Consider the following 16,576-nt stretch of genomic DNA (forward strand, 5'->3'; position numbering starts at 1 on the left):
TCAGAAGGAATATCCTGACATCTACTTGAGACGTTTTCCCACAACAGAGAGTGAAGCTCAGCTTTTTGCAGATAAACCAAAGATAAAACCGCCAATGCTGTTAAGCATCAAGAAACCAAAAACCTTCAGTATTCGAAACTGAATACCTCTTAAAAACCTCATGAATGAATGATATTTTGGGAGACTGAGTTTAAAGACCTTTAGCTGATCTTTTGCCGTAACATTGGATCGCATCAGTATAATCTGAACTGTAACTTCAATTGAAGTATTTCTCTCCCGTGAAGTGACTTTTAATGGTCTTTTCCCCCTAGTTTTAATACAGATGTCAGTTTTAATGTTATTTATTTAAGGTGTGTGATTTGTTGTAAGTTATTGGGAGCTTTCAGTCATTCGTATTGTAGTAGTAAGTACAAAACTTGGAGAACCCACAGCAAATAAACAGCTTGACATACTGTTTACATGGAGTCTCCTTTAAACAAAATGAAGATTTTCTTTTTTTAACAATTAGTCTTATAACATTGTTTTATGTCTCTTGTTTTTCTATTATCAGTTTTTGTGTGTCTTCAGGTGTTTTCAATATTCAGGTTGCACGGAAAATGTTTACTCAGACTTCTAAAGACTAACAACAGTTTTCTGTGTGATGTGGGAGTTCCTGGCTATTAAGCTAGTATGGACTAATTTGCACTGTTTTTCATCTCAAAATTAGCTAACGTGTTATTTCTTTTATTTTCTTTCTGGTCTGTAATATGTACTCATATTTGCTTGTTTTTGTCTTGTATTGGTGTGAATGGATCATCTTACACTCAAGTTACTGTACTCCGTTTCAGTTGCTTGTGTATTAAGAATGAAAGCCTAAATTTGGATAGAGATTGATTTATCTGTGTCATCATGTAGGCCTAGTTTTACTGTATTGAGTTAATGGGCATAAGTGAGCCAAATCGATTGCGTTTTATGTTATTACTTTATTCTATCACCCTAAATACTTTTGTAATACTGTTCCTGATCTATGCAATAAACCTTTAAACGAAGCATTATTTTTTTTGTGTGATATTTGATTGCCAATATTTGAAAGATATAAACATTTATGCATATGTCATTTTAGTCTCTGATTTGTTAGGACATGAGTGCTGCATTGTGGACCTTCATCTGTATTCACATCCAGTCTCCTTTTATGAATGACATGGTGCCCTGACCCAAGAAACCATCCAGGGAAGTAAACAAAGAAAATGTGATGAATGAAATGCCTCTTCACATGCCACATTCCTGTGTCTTTTGTTAGACTATTGACAGTTGGCAACCTCTTGTATAGTAGTCTTGGTTATTTAGGCTACACTTTATTTTAAGGTGATGTAGTTACATGTACTTACTCAAATAAGTTATAATATTAATTAACTACATGTACTTTCTATAGGGTTTGGTTTAGGGTTAGTTACTGTTATTACTATAGTAAGTACATGTAGTAACATGTAAAGTCATCTTAAAGTATTCATTTTTTTTATTTATTTATCTTGAAATAACAATGTGCTTCATTAGGCTACTTTCATTTCTAATATAAAAAACAACAACCTCAAAGATGGTCACAAGAAAGATCTCCGCAAACTAACCCAGTTCACCACAGGTATTTGAGCCTCTTTCAGGAAGGTAAACATTAGTGAAAATGTTCTTGGTCCGGACACAAAGGGATTTTTGTTTTCGAGCCTTCAGAGGAGGAGTTCTAAGACTCCGTGGCTGTTCATGGGAACGGAGCAGTTCTGTTTTACACACATAGGCATCATCTCGCTTCAAAGTCAGTTTAACATGGACAGCCGGTGAGTAATGGATTTTTCCCTCTCAGTCAAACTGCTCAGATTGCGCGAATGTTCTTTGGTAGGGGAAAACATTCTTAATTTATTATAAATGTTTGCAAAATGTGGTATTTAAATCTTTTTAAAATGTATGTTTCTTATTCAGTTGTTTCCTTTGAGCTTTGTGGCTTTATGTATAATAATTAATATAATTTAGAATAATGCCTCAAGAAAAATGAGTTTATTTGTATAAGTTTAGTTGTTTTGATTTCTTTTTGATGTTACCTTCTAGCTCATATGCTAAAAATTTGGACATCTGTTTTCATTTATAGTCTTGAACACCCAGCCAGTGGCTATAAAAAAATCTTTGAGTCGTGTGAAGAGTTAGCTGAGCCCATTCCTGCTCATGTCTCAGGTTTGTATGCTTATAATATTATTAATCAAGCATGTTCAAGTTTTGATACTTTTTACTTCTTATTTACTTTATGGTTTCATTGAAGGGAAAATGCTGTTTCAGCTGTGGCTTATGCCTGGTAGTCATATGGGAGCTGTTTTACTGTATAGTCATTTTGGGGTGAAGGATTTGCTTGGTTAAAGGGAGAGTTCACTCAAAAATGAAAATTCTGTCATTAATTACTCACCCTCATGTTGTTCCAAACCCATACGACTTTCTTTTCAAATTTAAAATTCAAAAAAGCTTTATTGTCTATCCCCACAGGGGTAGAAAATTGTCTTTAGACAAGGGCTCAACAAACAATACAATACAAGAGACAACCACACAATTTCAGATACACATCAACTCACACATCAGTTGGGGTAAACAAAAGCTCAAGCATGTTTCTTGACGTGCGAGTACCAATGAGGTTCATTCTCGTGTTACGCAGCACGTTTGAGCTTCCGTTTGATATGTGTCAAGCAGGTTCGGTTGTGTTTCTGTTTGTGTTCACTGATCAATGTTTATATGTGAATAAACGCCTAAATTAAATCTGTTCATTATATAAAGCGATTGAGTCTCTTCAGAAAATTTGGACTAAACCACTCAATTCATATGGATTATTTGTACGATCTCTTTATGAACTGTTCAAAAGTAGTAGTTGCATAGCTGTCAATGGAGGGAGAGAAAGCTCTCAGATTTCATCAAAAAGATCTTCATTTGTGTTCTGAAGATGAACGAAAGTCTCACGGGTTTGGAACGACATGAGGGTGATGACAGAGTTTTCATTTTTGAGCGAACTATCTCTTTAAAGTGAACCTTCTCTCACTCTCTGCAGGCAAAATCCCTGCATGGCTTACTGGCAGTCTGCTCCGCATGGGCCCTGGGCTATTTGAGATTGGAGATGAACCTTTATACCACCTTTTTGATGGCCAGGCTCTCATACACAAGTTTGACCTGAAGGATGGACATGTCACCTATCACCGCAGGTAAAACCCTTTGTTTATTGTGCCCAAATATATAAATAAACTGCATCCCAAATTGAGTTTATGACTACCTAAATGTTTTGCAATAAGGGTAGCACTTTGTAGCACTTAGACATTCTCCTAACTATAAGTATCTTTCCAACTACATGTCAACTGTCTACCAGTCATTTGAGTATTAGTTTATTGTCTGCTTAATAACACTTTATTTTGTTGGTCCCCCAACAGACATTCTATTTACTATAAGTAACTTTGAAACTAGGTCTACATGTTAACTTATTCTACTAACCCTAACCTAACAGTCTTCTAATACTTTAACAAGAGTTGGTTGACATGTAATTGCAAACTAGTTGCAAGTTATAGTTAGTAGAATGTGTAAAGTGGACCATCAAGTAGTAGTAGTAGTAGTAGTAGTTGTAGGCATTTAAACTCATAACTGAGTTTAAATGCCTGGACTGATTTGTTTTGTGAAAAGTGGTTTATACAATAAAGAACTGAGATTTTACTTAAAACGCATATTAACTGGCGTCTTGAACTTCAGGTTTATCAGAAGTGATGCTTATGTCAGAGCCATGACGGAGAAAAGGGTGGTGATCACAGAGTTTGGCACCACTGCGTATCCAGATCCATGCAAAAACATATTTTCCAGGTCTGGAAAGTATTTTATGTTCAATTTGAATTGGGAATAGAATAATGCCATAAAAATATTTACTCTCAATTGTGCATCTACTTTTGGTGTAGGTTTTTCACTTACTTTCAAGGGATTGAGGTGACAGACAACTGCCTTGTCAACATCTACCCCATCGGTGAGGACTTCTATGCCTGCACGGAAACAAACTACATAACCAAAGTTGATCCTGATACCCTCGAAACGATAAAAAAGGTAGGATTTTGGGTTACATTTTAAAACGATGATCCCTTTATACTAGTAACGTTGCACCTACATGTCAACTAACTCTGATTAGAGTATTAGTTGATTATGATTTAGTAGACTATTAGGGATAGGGTTAGAGAATAAGATGACATGCTTGCAGAGTTACTTATAGTCAGTAGAATGTCTGTTGGAGGACCACGACAATAAAATGTTAGCTGATATTAAGCAGACAGTCTACTAATACTCTAATGAGAGTTAGTTGACATGGAGGTGCAACGTTACTTATAGTCAACAGAATGTCTAAAAGGGGCTTTTGTTCTGTCACCTAGTTTTCAGCCCATTAACAAAAGCATAAATACTGTACCATCTCTACTTGCCCATAGGTGGACCTCTGCAACTATCTCTCAGTCAACGGCGTGACTGCACATCCACATACTGAACCAGATGGTACTGTATATAACATTGGAAACTGCTTTGGGAAGAACATGTCGCTGGCCTACAACATTGTCAAGATCCCTCCACCACAAGAAGGTTGGTATGATGCTTTGTTGGCATAAAAGGGTCTTATTAATGCTTTATGAGAAGGTGTTTGACTTTTTTATTATTTGTTTAATCAGATAAATCCGATCCAATTGAAAAGTCAAAGGTTTTGGTTCAGTTTCCAAGCAGTGAGAGATTCAAACCATCCTACGTCCATAGGTTGGTAATATAATATAATATTTTCTAAATAATAGTATTAATAACTAATATAATGATATATATTATACAGCTTTGGCATGACGGAGAACCACTTTGTGTTTGTTGAGACTCCGGTGAAGATCAATCTGCTGAAATTTCTGACTTCTTGGAGCATCAGAGGGACAAACTACATGGACTGCTTTGAGTCAAATGACAGAATGGGTGTAAGTCCGAGCTTACTTGTGTTATATCATCTTCAAATCGTGGTTAATTATTTGTTTGGGAAGGGGGAAAAAATGCTCTAGGTATTTTGTATGTTGCCTCATCCTATTTTATTTGGTTACATTCCTAGACGTGGTTTCATCTGGCTACCAAGAATCCTGGAGAATACATCAACCACAAATTCAGAACATCTGCCTTTAATGTTTTCCATCACATTAACTGTTATGAGGACCAAGGCTTTATTGTTGTTGACCTTTGCACTTGGAAAGGGTATGATTACTTGTTTTTTTTTATATTTATTGAAGCTTTAGATAACCCTGTAAAAAGCCCAAATAACAAAATACAGAAATAAAAAATAAAAAACACAACAAAAAACACTTTGCACATGTATTTGATAATGGCAGGAAACATGGCCAGAGGAGAGAAAATGTGATACAGTGGTGATCATCTGTGGTCCCCTTTCTCTGATTGACAGGTATGACTTTGTGTATAATTATCTATATTTGGCAAACGTGAGGCAAAATTGGGAGGAACTCAAAAAAGCAGCCATGAGAGCTCCACAGCCAGAGGTGCGGAGATACGTGCTTCCACTGGACATCCACAGGGTGAGAGATATCAGTGTTATTTCAGTGTCTTTGAGATTGATAGAATTGAATTAATAGTTTGAATTAATCTTTATTTGTGTATTTTCTGTTCATTTTAATTGTAGAAATTTTATTACATCAAGTTAAACTAAATGAAAATGAGAAATGCTTCCTTGGCAAGTAGATTTTTTTATATATATATTTTGTTTCAAGTAACAACAATGTTTTATATTTTTCATTTCAATTGTAAAGTTTTAGTCTTTTTTTTTTTTTTGGTCATTTTTATTGTTTTTTTATATGTGTATATAGTTTTTATTAATTTTTATTTTTGATTTAGTTTAGTACATCGTTAAACTGAATGAAAATGAGAAATGTTTCCCTGGAAGCTAGCTGAAATAAAATAAGCTTATCAAGTAGCAACATTTTGTATGGTTTTAGTTTTGGTTTTAGTTAACTATAATTACCCTGGATATCATGATCCTACTTCACCTCGAGAGCAATTGAGTTCAGATTGACTTGAATTGGAAAGATTGACTTCAATTTGTTTCTTAATCTTTTTGTCTCTATCATTACAATCCAAAAAAAAACCCATTCCTTATTTTAACCCAACCCATATTTTAACAGTCTTTTAATTCATTATTTCGTTGTTTTTGTAGGAAGAGCAGGGGAAGAATTTGGTTTCTCTTCCATACACCACAGCCACTGCTGTCATGGGAAGTGATGGAAGCGTTTGGCTCGAACCTGAGGTCCTTTTCTCTGGACCACGTCAGGGTAAATAATTCAACACCAAATGACACAAGTAACCCCTTAACTGGCATTTTTCATGAATATGGTCAACTTTGCTGTCCATTTCAATTTTAATCATTAGATGCGCAAATCCCATGTTTTTTTTAATTCTGTAAAAAATTTGATATAACAAAATAACAAGAATTATTTGGATTATTATATTGATATTCAATACTTAGTTAAAATGTGGTCACACTTTAGATTAGGATCCAATTCTCACTATTAACTAACTTGACTTATGACTTAAAGGTTTAGTTCACCCAAAAATGAAATTTTTTGACCATTTGTGGGTGAACTAACCCTTTAACCATGACTTTTGCCTCAATAAACTCCTAATTTCTGCGTATTAATAGTTAGTAAGGTAGTTAAGTTTAGGTATTGAGTAGGATTAAGGGATGTAGAATAAGGTCATGCAGAATAAGGCATTATGTGCTTTATAAGTACTAATAAACAGCCAATATCCTAGTAATATGCATGCTAATAAGCAACTAGTTAACAGTGAGAATTGAACCCTAAACAAAAATGATACCTAAAATTTGAATAATGGAATACTTAAATATTTAAATGTAAATATTAATAGTATACATAATTTATGAAGTAGATTCAAAACATTTTCTCTCTGGGTTCTTTTTGTGTTTCAGCTTTTGAGTTTCCTCAGATCAACTATAGCAAATACTGTGGAAAAAATTACACCTTTGCTTATGGACTCGGGCTAAACCACTTTATTCCAGACCGGGTGGGTGTGACATGGTACAGAAAACATTTTTCATGTCAACGTTTGCTCAATGTGTGATTTGTTGAATTTTTGTGGGGTTTTAGATTTGCAAGTTGAATGTGAAAAGCAAAGAAACATGGATATGGCAGGAGCCAGATGCCTATCCATCCGAAGCACTGTTTGTGCAAAGCCCTGATGCTAAAGAAGAAGATGACGGTATTTCTAACGTTACTAAACAAACATATATTTCAGATCTGTTTATTCTCTTGAAATAAATAAGTCTTTCTTGTGCTTTTCTCAGGTGTTCTTCTGAGTATTGTAGTAAAACCAGGAGTTTCCCAGAAGCCAGCGTTCCTCCTCATACTCAATGCCGCTGACCTGACAGAAATAGCACGTGCAGAGGTTGATGTCATCATTCCTGTCACTCTCCATGGCATGTACAAACCTTAGAGGATCATAAACAGGACTTTGTATGTTGGTAAACAGACTATTTTTTAGTTTACATGTAATATAATTTCATGTTATTGTTGCTATTTTAATTGGGCCAGTTATATGACCTGATATGCTTATAATGCTACAGAGTTTTGGTAATGTGTACTGTTTGAATCAACTATAAGACTCGATTGATTGTTTCAAAAATATAATTTCTACTTCATTTATTTTTTTCACAAGTATAATTCCATTTGCACAATTGTTTATTTTACATCAGCCAGAAAATAACAACAGTAAGGCACTGCTGCTGATAACAGGCAAACTGTCATTAAATTAAAGATATGTGTGAGTTTATAACTTTAATAAAAGACCTTATACAAGTTTATAAAGTCCACTGAGGTTTCTGGTAGTGTTACAGTCGGAGAAAAGGAGTCCTCATCTTCTCTCTGGACAATTGATACTCGTGTTGCTTAATGATTTTTAGACACTTGCTCAAAACCTAAAAGGAAACAGAAGGATATATTTTATAAAGCTTTTATTTTCAAACTCAAGAGTGCAATACATATTTTGAAGAAAATCTTATGTTTTATGCAGTATTTATTATAAATAACTTCCCCTCCCATTTGCAGTGACATCTTGCCGTGTGTTTACTGGCATGAGGGCAGGACAACCTGTCACTCACATGACATCACAGCAACAGCAAACCACAACCATCCAATCAATTCCCGCTAAACAAAATCAAGTCCCGCCCTACATTTTTTTTCTTGTTCAAGAAGCCGTTTGTCTCGGATATACTTCCCAAAATTTAAGAAAAGACTATCTCAACTTCTGTTTCATTGCATTAGATTACAAAATATCAAAACAAGTGGCATTTATTTTAAAGAAATATTTTGTTTTATTATAAAAAGTATTCAGAGCACTAGTTTTGCCTATTTAAGGTATCCAGTGCTGTTAGCACTTGGGTTTACTTCAGTGACTCCACTGAAAACCTCAACAGCTGTTATTCATTAAGGCCATCCAGTGAAAAGTCGGGATTCATGTCTGTGCTTTTTGGTCTATTATTTGTAACAGTGAAAAATGCATGACCTAAACCACATCACAAATCAATTTGGTTTCTCTTTTCTTTTACCTTTCTGGTGTCTTGAGGTAGAATAACACCATCATCCCACAGTCTGCTGGTGGAAAAGAATGCTGAACTCTCTTCCTCCAACCTTTACATAGACATAAATAATTATTTTATTTTTTATACACCTTTATAACAGCCAGTTATGGACATCCTGTTACACTGGCTCTTACATCTCATTAATCTGTGTAATTTCCTCTTCAGTCTGCACAAATGCATCCGAGTGGCCTGGGGCCAAAATCGACACTCTTGCATTGGGCCACAGGAACAGGAAGTTAGGGTCAAAAGCCCTTCCGCACTAATAAAAAAGGGTTCAGAAAATGTATTAAACTACTCAGTGTGTTAATATACATCAAAATGATGGGTTTACAGACTGACCATAGCATAGCTGTCACCTCCATGGCATCCTCCAATAACCACAGTAATTTTGGGAACAGAAGCACAAGCCACAGCAGACATCATGGAACCCTGAGCCTTCAGTCTGTTAGTGTTGAGCTCTGCCTAAGAGAGATGGGAAACAGAAAGAGAGGTTTAGAGGAATAAAGCGAGGGAGGGAGAAAAGAGAGCAAGTAACAAAGTAAAACAAGATGGCGTGCGAACAGGGCCAGATATCATTCCATTAAAAAAACATATTTGTGTCAAAGTGGAAACTACTGCAGTTTTCTGTATATCATTGCATGTTTTAAAGTGCCCTTATTTTGCTATTTTAAAGGTTTCTGGTTTTGTTTTGGAAGTTTCCTACAATAGGTTTACATGCATCCAAGATAAAAAAAAATAAAAAAACATTTTAGTTTTCTCATAAAACACATTGCAGCATCCCCTCATTTCTCAGTGTCTGAAATGCTTCGATCATGGATCTGGTCTCTCTAAACCCTGCTTCCGAGAGCCTACTCTGCTCTGATTGGTCAGATGGCCCAGTCTTTTGTGATTTGTCTACCACTTGCAGTACGTGTCCGAAACAAAATGCCAATTACCATATCTGAATGCCAATTACCATATCTGAATTTCAGCTCTGGACGCTTCCCCGGCACTTGTGATACGAACAGTAATGATGGCGTGATTGGCGTCAATCCAATACCGTATCAATTCGAGCCCGAGTCCTCATCCTTTGGAAGTGCATGCAAGTGGATTTGTGCATAAAACAAATTTTTTCGACATGTTGACAACACAAAACCAAACTCTTCCAGGCCTCTCCTACAACTACAGTGTTTGAGGGTGGGACAAAGTAGACAAAGGCTGGAATTATGTATGTAAATTTGTTACAAACCTACGCAAGTTTGTGCAAGAAGTAAGATTGGGATCACTGATGACTCGTTTCAGGTAGTTCAGAATCGTTATTTTTTCATCACGCACTTTGATCTTAGAAACTTTGCAGACATTTTACATTCACAAACACACTACAACAAATGTAATATCTGGAAAAGGATAATGACTTCTATTTTAAAGAATGTAATGGAAAGTCAGCATAAAAATGTCTTCTGATGCACCTTGGTTTGTGAGTGTGTGTGTGCAGGTTCTGGTGCCGTGTTCTGCAGGAAGATCAGAGGAATGTCCCTCTGGTCACACAGCTGAACAAAGTGACTGCCTTTCAGGGAAGCTTCATATGTCAGCTCTCCGTTATTTGCCACAATTCCAATCTGAAGTCTGAAGATTGAGGGGAAGAATAAAACCAGCTTTAAATCTAATCATAGTAAAGAAAGAAACTAGATTTTTACATTTTCTCAAAATGTAACTGAAGTCTGCCGATGCAAAACTGACAGACACTGATATTATGTTCTGGGTGGTTGCCGGGGCATTGCTATGCGGTTGTTAAGCAGTTCAGAGCAACTTCTGGGTTAACTGATTGTAATAAGCCTTCATGAAATTCTGGCCCCAAGATATTGCTAAGATTTCAATTAAATTTCTAAGATTTATTCACTTGTTTTTTTGTCCACTGGGTTAAAGGTTTAAAAAAAAAAAACTCTCCTCACATAGCACAAATGATGTGGTAAAAACTATAAAGTATGAGCAATTAATGCAGTGATGATTGCTATGGCAAGCACTGCTAATTAAGTAAAGGTGAAAGTAAAAATGGCAACACTTTACAATAAGCTATCATTTGTTAACATGTATTATTTAACGTGAGATAGCAATAAGCTATACATTTGTTACAGTATTAATCTTTATTAATGTTAGTTTAACTAATGTTACAAATACAACTTCTGATTTTAATAATGTATTAGTAAGTATTTAGTTTAATAAAAGCTGTAAAAGTATTGTTCATTCTTAGTTCATGTTAACTTAAGTAGTTAAAAAATGAAACCTTATTGTAAAGTGTTAAATAAAAAATACAGAGTAATATTGTTAAACATGACGTAACCCCTGAAGATCTCTGACGTATGTTTATCATTTTGGTTTCACATTCATTTGGTATGAGTTTCACATTGCCATGGCAACAAAGCAGTTCTCAGAGACGCTCTTTGTTTGATCAGATAAAAGGTGCTCGAGGAGATTGGCTCCCCATGATCTGAAATCTCAGTAGAAAAAGATTCCTTTTCTTAATCCACATCCTGCTCAGATCTTGATTGGTCAGACTTGGTGCATAAAATCTTTAATTTTAGGGTTAATTGTTTTATCTTTACATTTACTTTTCTAGTAGTTTGTAGAAAGACATTTAACATGCCACTTACTCAATATTTAAAATATCTCATAAAAAATCCAACTACCATTACCCTTCAATTCTGGCAAACCCAGTGAGGAGGGTGGTACCGTAACGGGCCTTGAACTCCTGAAACCGACTACCATCGGACAGGCGACTCACAATCTAAACAGAGTTGAAAGAAAGAAATGAGTAAATGAACATCCACAAACCATGTGAAACATCAGCATGTATGGTGTAAGTCTAAAACTACGCATGTGCAAGAGTCCTTACCAGTCTGACATCCATACTGTGATTGTAGCAACGAGGTGCAAGGCCCATGAGATCGTCTGTGCTGTACAGAGGCTCCTCAACCTGAGTGTCGTCTTCCTCTGGGAGCTCATAGTTTAGGGTGGAGATGATGTTTCTTGTACACTCATATGCCTCATTCTCTGCTGTGGCAAAATGGTCCACACAGCCACTCACTCTGGAGATATAGGCAAGGAGAAAAGAAATTTACAATAAAAATAGATGCAAAGTCTTCATCAGCTAAGCAAAACTATGCATTTATAATATTGTTAATATGCATTTACAATATTAGTATTATGTTCAATTATTATATTATATGAATAGTATTTTACTTATAATTTTCTTATTATTAGAGAGATGCAATTACTTTGTTATTATATTATATTATCAGCTGAGCATATATATATACAGGGTACATTTATAATATTGTTAATATGCATTTAAAATATTAGTTTTATGTTCAATTAATATATTATATTATAATATTTTATTTATACTTTTCTCATTATTAGAAGGATGCAATTACTTTGTATTTCGTTGTATTAATATTATGATCATTCTAATATAATATATTATACTATTATATCAGCTGAGCAAATCTATGCAGGATGCATTTATAACACTTTTAATGTGCATTTACAATATTAGCATTATGTTTAATTATTATATCATATTAATAATATTTTATTTATAAATTAGTGGTGTGCAATTTGTATTTCATTTCATTTTATTATAAAATATTATATTATTATCAGCTGAGAATATATATGCAGGATGCATAATATTGTTAATATGCATTTACAATATTAGTTTTATGTTATATTATATTATTATATTATACTGGATGTATGCAATTGCTTTACATATGTTTGAATACTCTATTGAATACTCTATTCTCTATATATTTTATTTATAATTTTCTTATTATTAGAGAGATGAAATTACTTTTATATTTCATTTCATGAATATTATATTATATTATATTATATTATAGGAGGTATGCAACTGGTTTACATAAGTTTGAATACTCTATTCTGCTTTAAAGGAGAACTCCGGTCAATTTTAACATTGAGCTCATTTTTTTGTAAATTTGGAGTGCTGTCAGTACAGAGAACAACGACAAAAATCTGCAAAAAATTTAAATCTTTTTAAAATTTGCACCCTGTTGACTTCAGTGGGGCAAGTTTTAAACCTGCTTTTAGCCTCTTAACATCCTTGATGTGTCATTACAAGTGCACAGCCAATGTGAGTGATTCCTTCAGAGTGAACACGGTGAATCTGACTGCAGTAGATGTGAAAGATATGAATAAAAATGAAGTTAATTCGGCCAGCGCTCATACCTGTATTTATTTCCTGTTTTCGGTCGAAGTCCATAGTAGTCGACTGTCGATAGTAGTAGTCAAGCAGGTTCAAAACTTGCCCCATTGAAGTCAACAGGGTGCAAATTTTAAAAAGAGGATAACACGGTGTAGGCAACACCGATTTTTGTCGTTGTTCTCTGTACTGACAGCACTCCGAATTTACAAAACAATGAGCTCAATGTTAAAATTGACCAGAGTTCTCCTTTAACAATCAGACAATCAGTGAGACAAAGCTGGGTCTGTAAAGCACCACATATTCATCAATACTCATCAATCAAAACATGGTTGTCGAAATACAGGAATTAAGAACCACTGCTCTGGAGAGATCATCGTGTAAGAGAATGCAATCACGCAATGGAAACAGCATACTCTGAGTGTAGCCTGGCTCCTCCCAGGTCCTCTGGAGAAACCTCCTCCCCAGTTGCAGCCTTCACCAAGGGCGGACCTCCTAAAAATATTGTTCCTATCCTGTGGACAATCACCGCCTCCTCAGACATAGTGGGGACATAGGCACCACCAGCTGTGCATGACCCACACACTACTGAAACCTAGAGGTCAACACATCACATTGCATCAGATTAAATATTCAGCATTACACACACACACACACACACACACACACACACACACACACATATATATATATATATATATATATATATACTGTATATTGTAAAATAGTTTAATGACTATTTAATACCTGAGGAATCTTCATTGCTGACATAACTGCTTCATTGTAAAAGGTGCGTCCTCCATGGTTTTTATCAGGAAAGATCTCTGACTATTGAAAGAGCAATTGCACAACCATTAATGCACCATTAAGAGATTTCAGAGATCTTCATGGCAAGTAATGCATGTTACCTGAAGAGGCAGAAATGCGCCACCACTGTCCACCAAGTAAACGAAAGGCAAACGATTCTGCATAGCCACATATTGCGCCCTGAGCTGCTTTTTAACTGTGATGGGATACGCTGTACCTCCTTTCACAGTGGCATCATTAGCGCTGAACGTGCACCAAAGTCCATTAATTTTACCAATTCCTGTGGAAAACAATAACACTGTTACTAAGCAAGCCATTTGAGAGGAATACCTATGCACAAATATTTTAATATTAATTAATGTCTAATAAGTCTAATAATATTATGTCGAACAAATATACAGAACAGCGTTTGAATAGTGAATTTGAAAAAGAGAGAGAAAAAGGCCATATTTATTTAATTTTATGGTAACACTTTATTTTACAGTGTCCTTGTTACATATGATACATGTACTTACCATAGTAATAACAGTAAATTATACATAATTACATGCAACTAGCCCTAAACCAAATCCTAATCCTACCCTAACCCTATAGTAAGTATATGTAGTAGCTTAATATCACTCAGTACTTAAATATATAACTACACTGTAACAATGACACCTTAAAATAAAGTGTAACCGATTTCATTTTTTATTTATTGATTATTAACAATATTTATGTATTTTGATAGCAAAGTTTTAGTCATGCAATCTTCAAGAAGCATGACTGAAATTCTTTTAAGGATTTTTTTCTCTTCTTTTTCAATGCCTAGTAAAATTGATTACTTATTTATTTTATAAAACATAACACTTTTCTCTATATTTTGTATTCCTGTACCTGTGAGACAGCCTGCAGCTGGAATGTCTCCATAGGGCAGCTCAAGTCCGGCGAAAGGAGAAAGTTCTAAATAATCTTCATCATCCAGCAGCATGCGGAGCCTGTCTCGTACCAGGACCTTCCGATTCCTCTGCGTATGCCGTACTATGGCGTTTTCACCACCACCCCTCATTACTTTTTCCTTGTGTTCAAGGTATCTGATGAAACAAGACAACATTACATGGGGTGAATATCACATGATCAATTTTATGATAAGGGAAATACTGTAATGTAAGGGTAAAAATCTCCGATTTACTTTTGCTGACAGATCAGGCTGTTCCTGAGATTCGCTTCATATACATGTCTGAGAGCTGGATGAAATGTTCCATCTAGAACTGGAAAGGCACTTGGCAGGCGTCTCCTGCGCACAGTGGAGCTCATACAGCGATGTGATGCTGCTGGCTGATGTGTCCCGTGCGTCAAGGGTTGCCACACACTTCCTGAAACAGGTGAATGTGTGCAGTGGTATACAGTGCAGCTGGGAAGCTTTAATGATGTATCCCATGACTGTGGATTTTGAGAGAATGATGCTCTAGTGAGTTGTATGAATTTATTCCCTTTTATATGGCAAGACCTGGTGGAATAAGAGACATGCATGTTATATGTATCTCTTGGAAATTATAAATTGGGCTTGTGAGGTAAAGAAGACACCTACGCTTATTTATGACTCATTGTATCATCGATGCAATACAATAAAGTTGGTATTTGTCATTGCAGAAATTAAAGTGTTTTGAAGTTTTGTACACAAACATGCTAACGCGCAAGAAATATGAATTAGCAGGTGTCAATGTTGAGCTGAAATATTAGAGACGAAATACTTTTCTACTGCACCAGTTATAAACGTGTATACATTATAAATATAGTACTATACAATATCACAATAATGTGTTTTAATAATACATTTTAAGAAATTGTTCAAAGCAACAAAGCAATACCTTTCACTTTGCATTGATATTTCTGTTAAAAACGATTCTTCTTACGCAGTTTGCTGCTGTATTTTTCTTTCTTTATAAGTGTGTCAAAGGTCGCTATGAGATCACTGGTGGGATTGTAAAAGCAAAACTTTCGAAAACGGCGAAGGCAAATTAGTTTACCTTAACATTTAGCAGAATATCTTACCTTAACATACAACAGTACATGATGAGACGAGAGGTAAAGGTCTAAAAAAATGAACTTGTTATAGTGTAACAAGAAAATAAGTATGGACGGAAACAAGCATAAAGGAACGTTTGTGATTGTGATTAAATGCACAGACTACAATATGAAATAATGGCCACTAGAGCGCAGTATATACCACCACAAACGCTGTTGGTTTTCATCATAAGCCATGATGACATACAGTAACAATAGTACTAGACATTGTATTCTTTTCTATTCTGTTCTATTGTATTCTATTTATGCACTGTGGAAAACAATATTTTGTACAAAGCGGGGTTATTATAGTTAACTGAAACCATAAAAATCACTTTCCGTTCCTTAAATTAAAATAAACATTAACTGAAATAATATAGAATATAGGCCTATAAAAGAGCTTACACTTATTTTATTTCAGCTAGTTGCCAAAGCAACGTTTATTATTTTCATTTAGTTTAATTTGATGTATTAAAATAACTACAACTAAAACTGAAATAAAAAAAAGAATAACTTTATATTGCATATTTAAAAAACAATATAAAATCATTTATATATTTTTTTTAATCACACAAAAAAATACCAAAACGTTGGCTAAAATGACAATAAAACAGGAAAAAAATAATTCAAAATATTAATAAAAAGATATAGTAGTAGGTATATATATATATATATAGGTATTAATAGTATCTCATTTGTACAAAGAAGTTCCAAATTTTTAATTATGTTACTGACCCAGGCTTTAATATTAAAGAAAATATAATCTTAAATATTTCTCATCTATTTTATGCCATAAAATGTCCTTGTTTCTAGTTCTTTATTATCAATCTTAATATGCAGAAGAAGGAGTGTACAAATCACCACCCATG

At 34.7% G+C, this 16,576-nt stretch overlaps 3 protein-coding genes across 5 annotated transcripts in view; 2 read left to right on the forward strand and 1 right to left on the reverse strand.

Annotated features, from left to right (window-relative positions):
- The window catches only part of depdc1a (DEP domain containing 1a), a 9,851-nt gene extending 8,823 nt beyond the window's left edge, over positions 1 to 1,028 (forward strand). For both annotated transcript variants that reach the window (XM_084086459.1, XM_084086460.1), the window contains one exon: positions 1 to 1,028. This exon is cut by the window's left edge and continues 2 nt beyond it. In XM_084086459.1, coding sequence (XP_083942585.1) covers positions 1 to 142 — 142 coding nt within the window. In that variant the 3' untranslated portion in view covers positions 143 to 1,028.
- Positions 1,029 to 1,720: 692 nt separating this feature from the next.
- LOC311065746 (retinal Mueller cells isomerohydrolase) lies at positions 1,721 to 7,701 on the forward strand. The gene is made up of 14 exons (XM_084086470.1): positions 1,721 to 1,808; positions 2,117 to 2,199; positions 3,056 to 3,206; positions 3,742 to 3,849; positions 3,942 to 4,083; positions 4,458 to 4,605; positions 4,692 to 4,773; positions 4,844 to 4,976; positions 5,105 to 5,244; positions 5,450 to 5,579; positions 6,215 to 6,329; positions 6,986 to 7,080; positions 7,164 to 7,275; positions 7,361 to 7,701. Exons 1-14 carry the CDS (start codon positions 1,735 to 1,737, stop codon positions 7,507 to 7,509), a joined length of 1,662 nt encoding a protein of 553 aa, XP_083942596.1. The 5' UTR covers positions 1,721 to 1,734; the 3' UTR covers positions 7,510 to 7,701.
- On the reverse strand, positions 7,052 to 15,837 carry LOC311065745 (methylcrotonoyl-CoA carboxylase beta chain, mitochondrial). Of its 2 annotated transcripts, XM_084086468.1 has the most exons (14): positions 15,696 to 15,837; positions 14,833 to 15,150; positions 14,538 to 14,734; positions 13,763 to 13,941; positions 13,602 to 13,682; positions 13,271 to 13,449; positions 11,526 to 11,718; positions 11,326 to 11,417; positions 10,102 to 10,258; positions 8,993 to 9,115; positions 8,788 to 8,912; positions 8,621 to 8,702; positions 7,863 to 7,990; positions 7,052 to 7,504 (listed from the first exon to the last, which is right to left on the reverse strand). In XM_084086468.1, the coding sequence occupies exons 1-13, from the start codon at positions 15,713 to 15,715 to the stop codon at positions 7,904 to 7,906; spliced, it is 1,833 nt and encodes a 610-aa protein (XP_083942594.1). In that variant the 5' UTR covers positions 15,716 to 15,837; the 3' UTR covers positions 7,052 to 7,504; positions 7,863 to 7,903. The 2 variants fall into 2 exon arrangements, with proteins under 2 accessions (XP_083942594.1, XP_083942595.1); XM_084086469.1 differs by lacking the exons at positions 7,052 to 7,504; positions 15,696 to 15,837 and adding an exon at positions 15,512 to 15,566 and having other exon boundaries at positions 7,687 to 7,990.
- Positions 15,838 to 16,576: the final 739 nt, after the last annotated feature.

The sequence above is a fragment of the Abramis brama genome (genome assembly GCF_963993115.1).
Source record: "Abramis brama genome assembly, chromosome: 16".
NCBI classification, from domain to species: Eukaryota; Metazoa; Chordata; class Actinopteri; order Cypriniformes; family Leuciscidae; genus Abramis; species Abramis brama.

Coding starts and splice junctions, on each gene's coding strand:
- LOC311065746 (XM_084086470.1), top strand. CDS start 1,735: ATGGGAACGGAGCAGTTCTGTTTTACACACATAGGCATCATCTCGCTT. Junction 4,977..5,104: donor AGTCAAATGACAGAATGGGT/GTAAGTCCGAGC, acceptor TTACATTCCTAG/ACGTGGTTTCATCTGGCTAC. Junction 7,276..7,360: donor TGCTAAAGAAGAAGATGACG/GTATTTCTAACG, acceptor TGCTTTTCTCAG/GTGTTCTTCTGAGTATTGTA.
- LOC311065745 (XM_084086468.1), bottom strand. CDS start 15,715: ATGTACTGTTGTATGTTAAG. Junction 13,450..13,601: donor CAGCAATGAAGATTCCTCAG/GTATTAAATAGT, acceptor GTTGACCTCTAG/GTTTCAGTAGTGTGTGGGTC. Junction 11,719..13,270: donor GGAGCCAGGCTACACTCAGA/GTATGCTGTTTC, acceptor CTATATCTCCAG/AGTGAGTGGCTGTGTGGACC.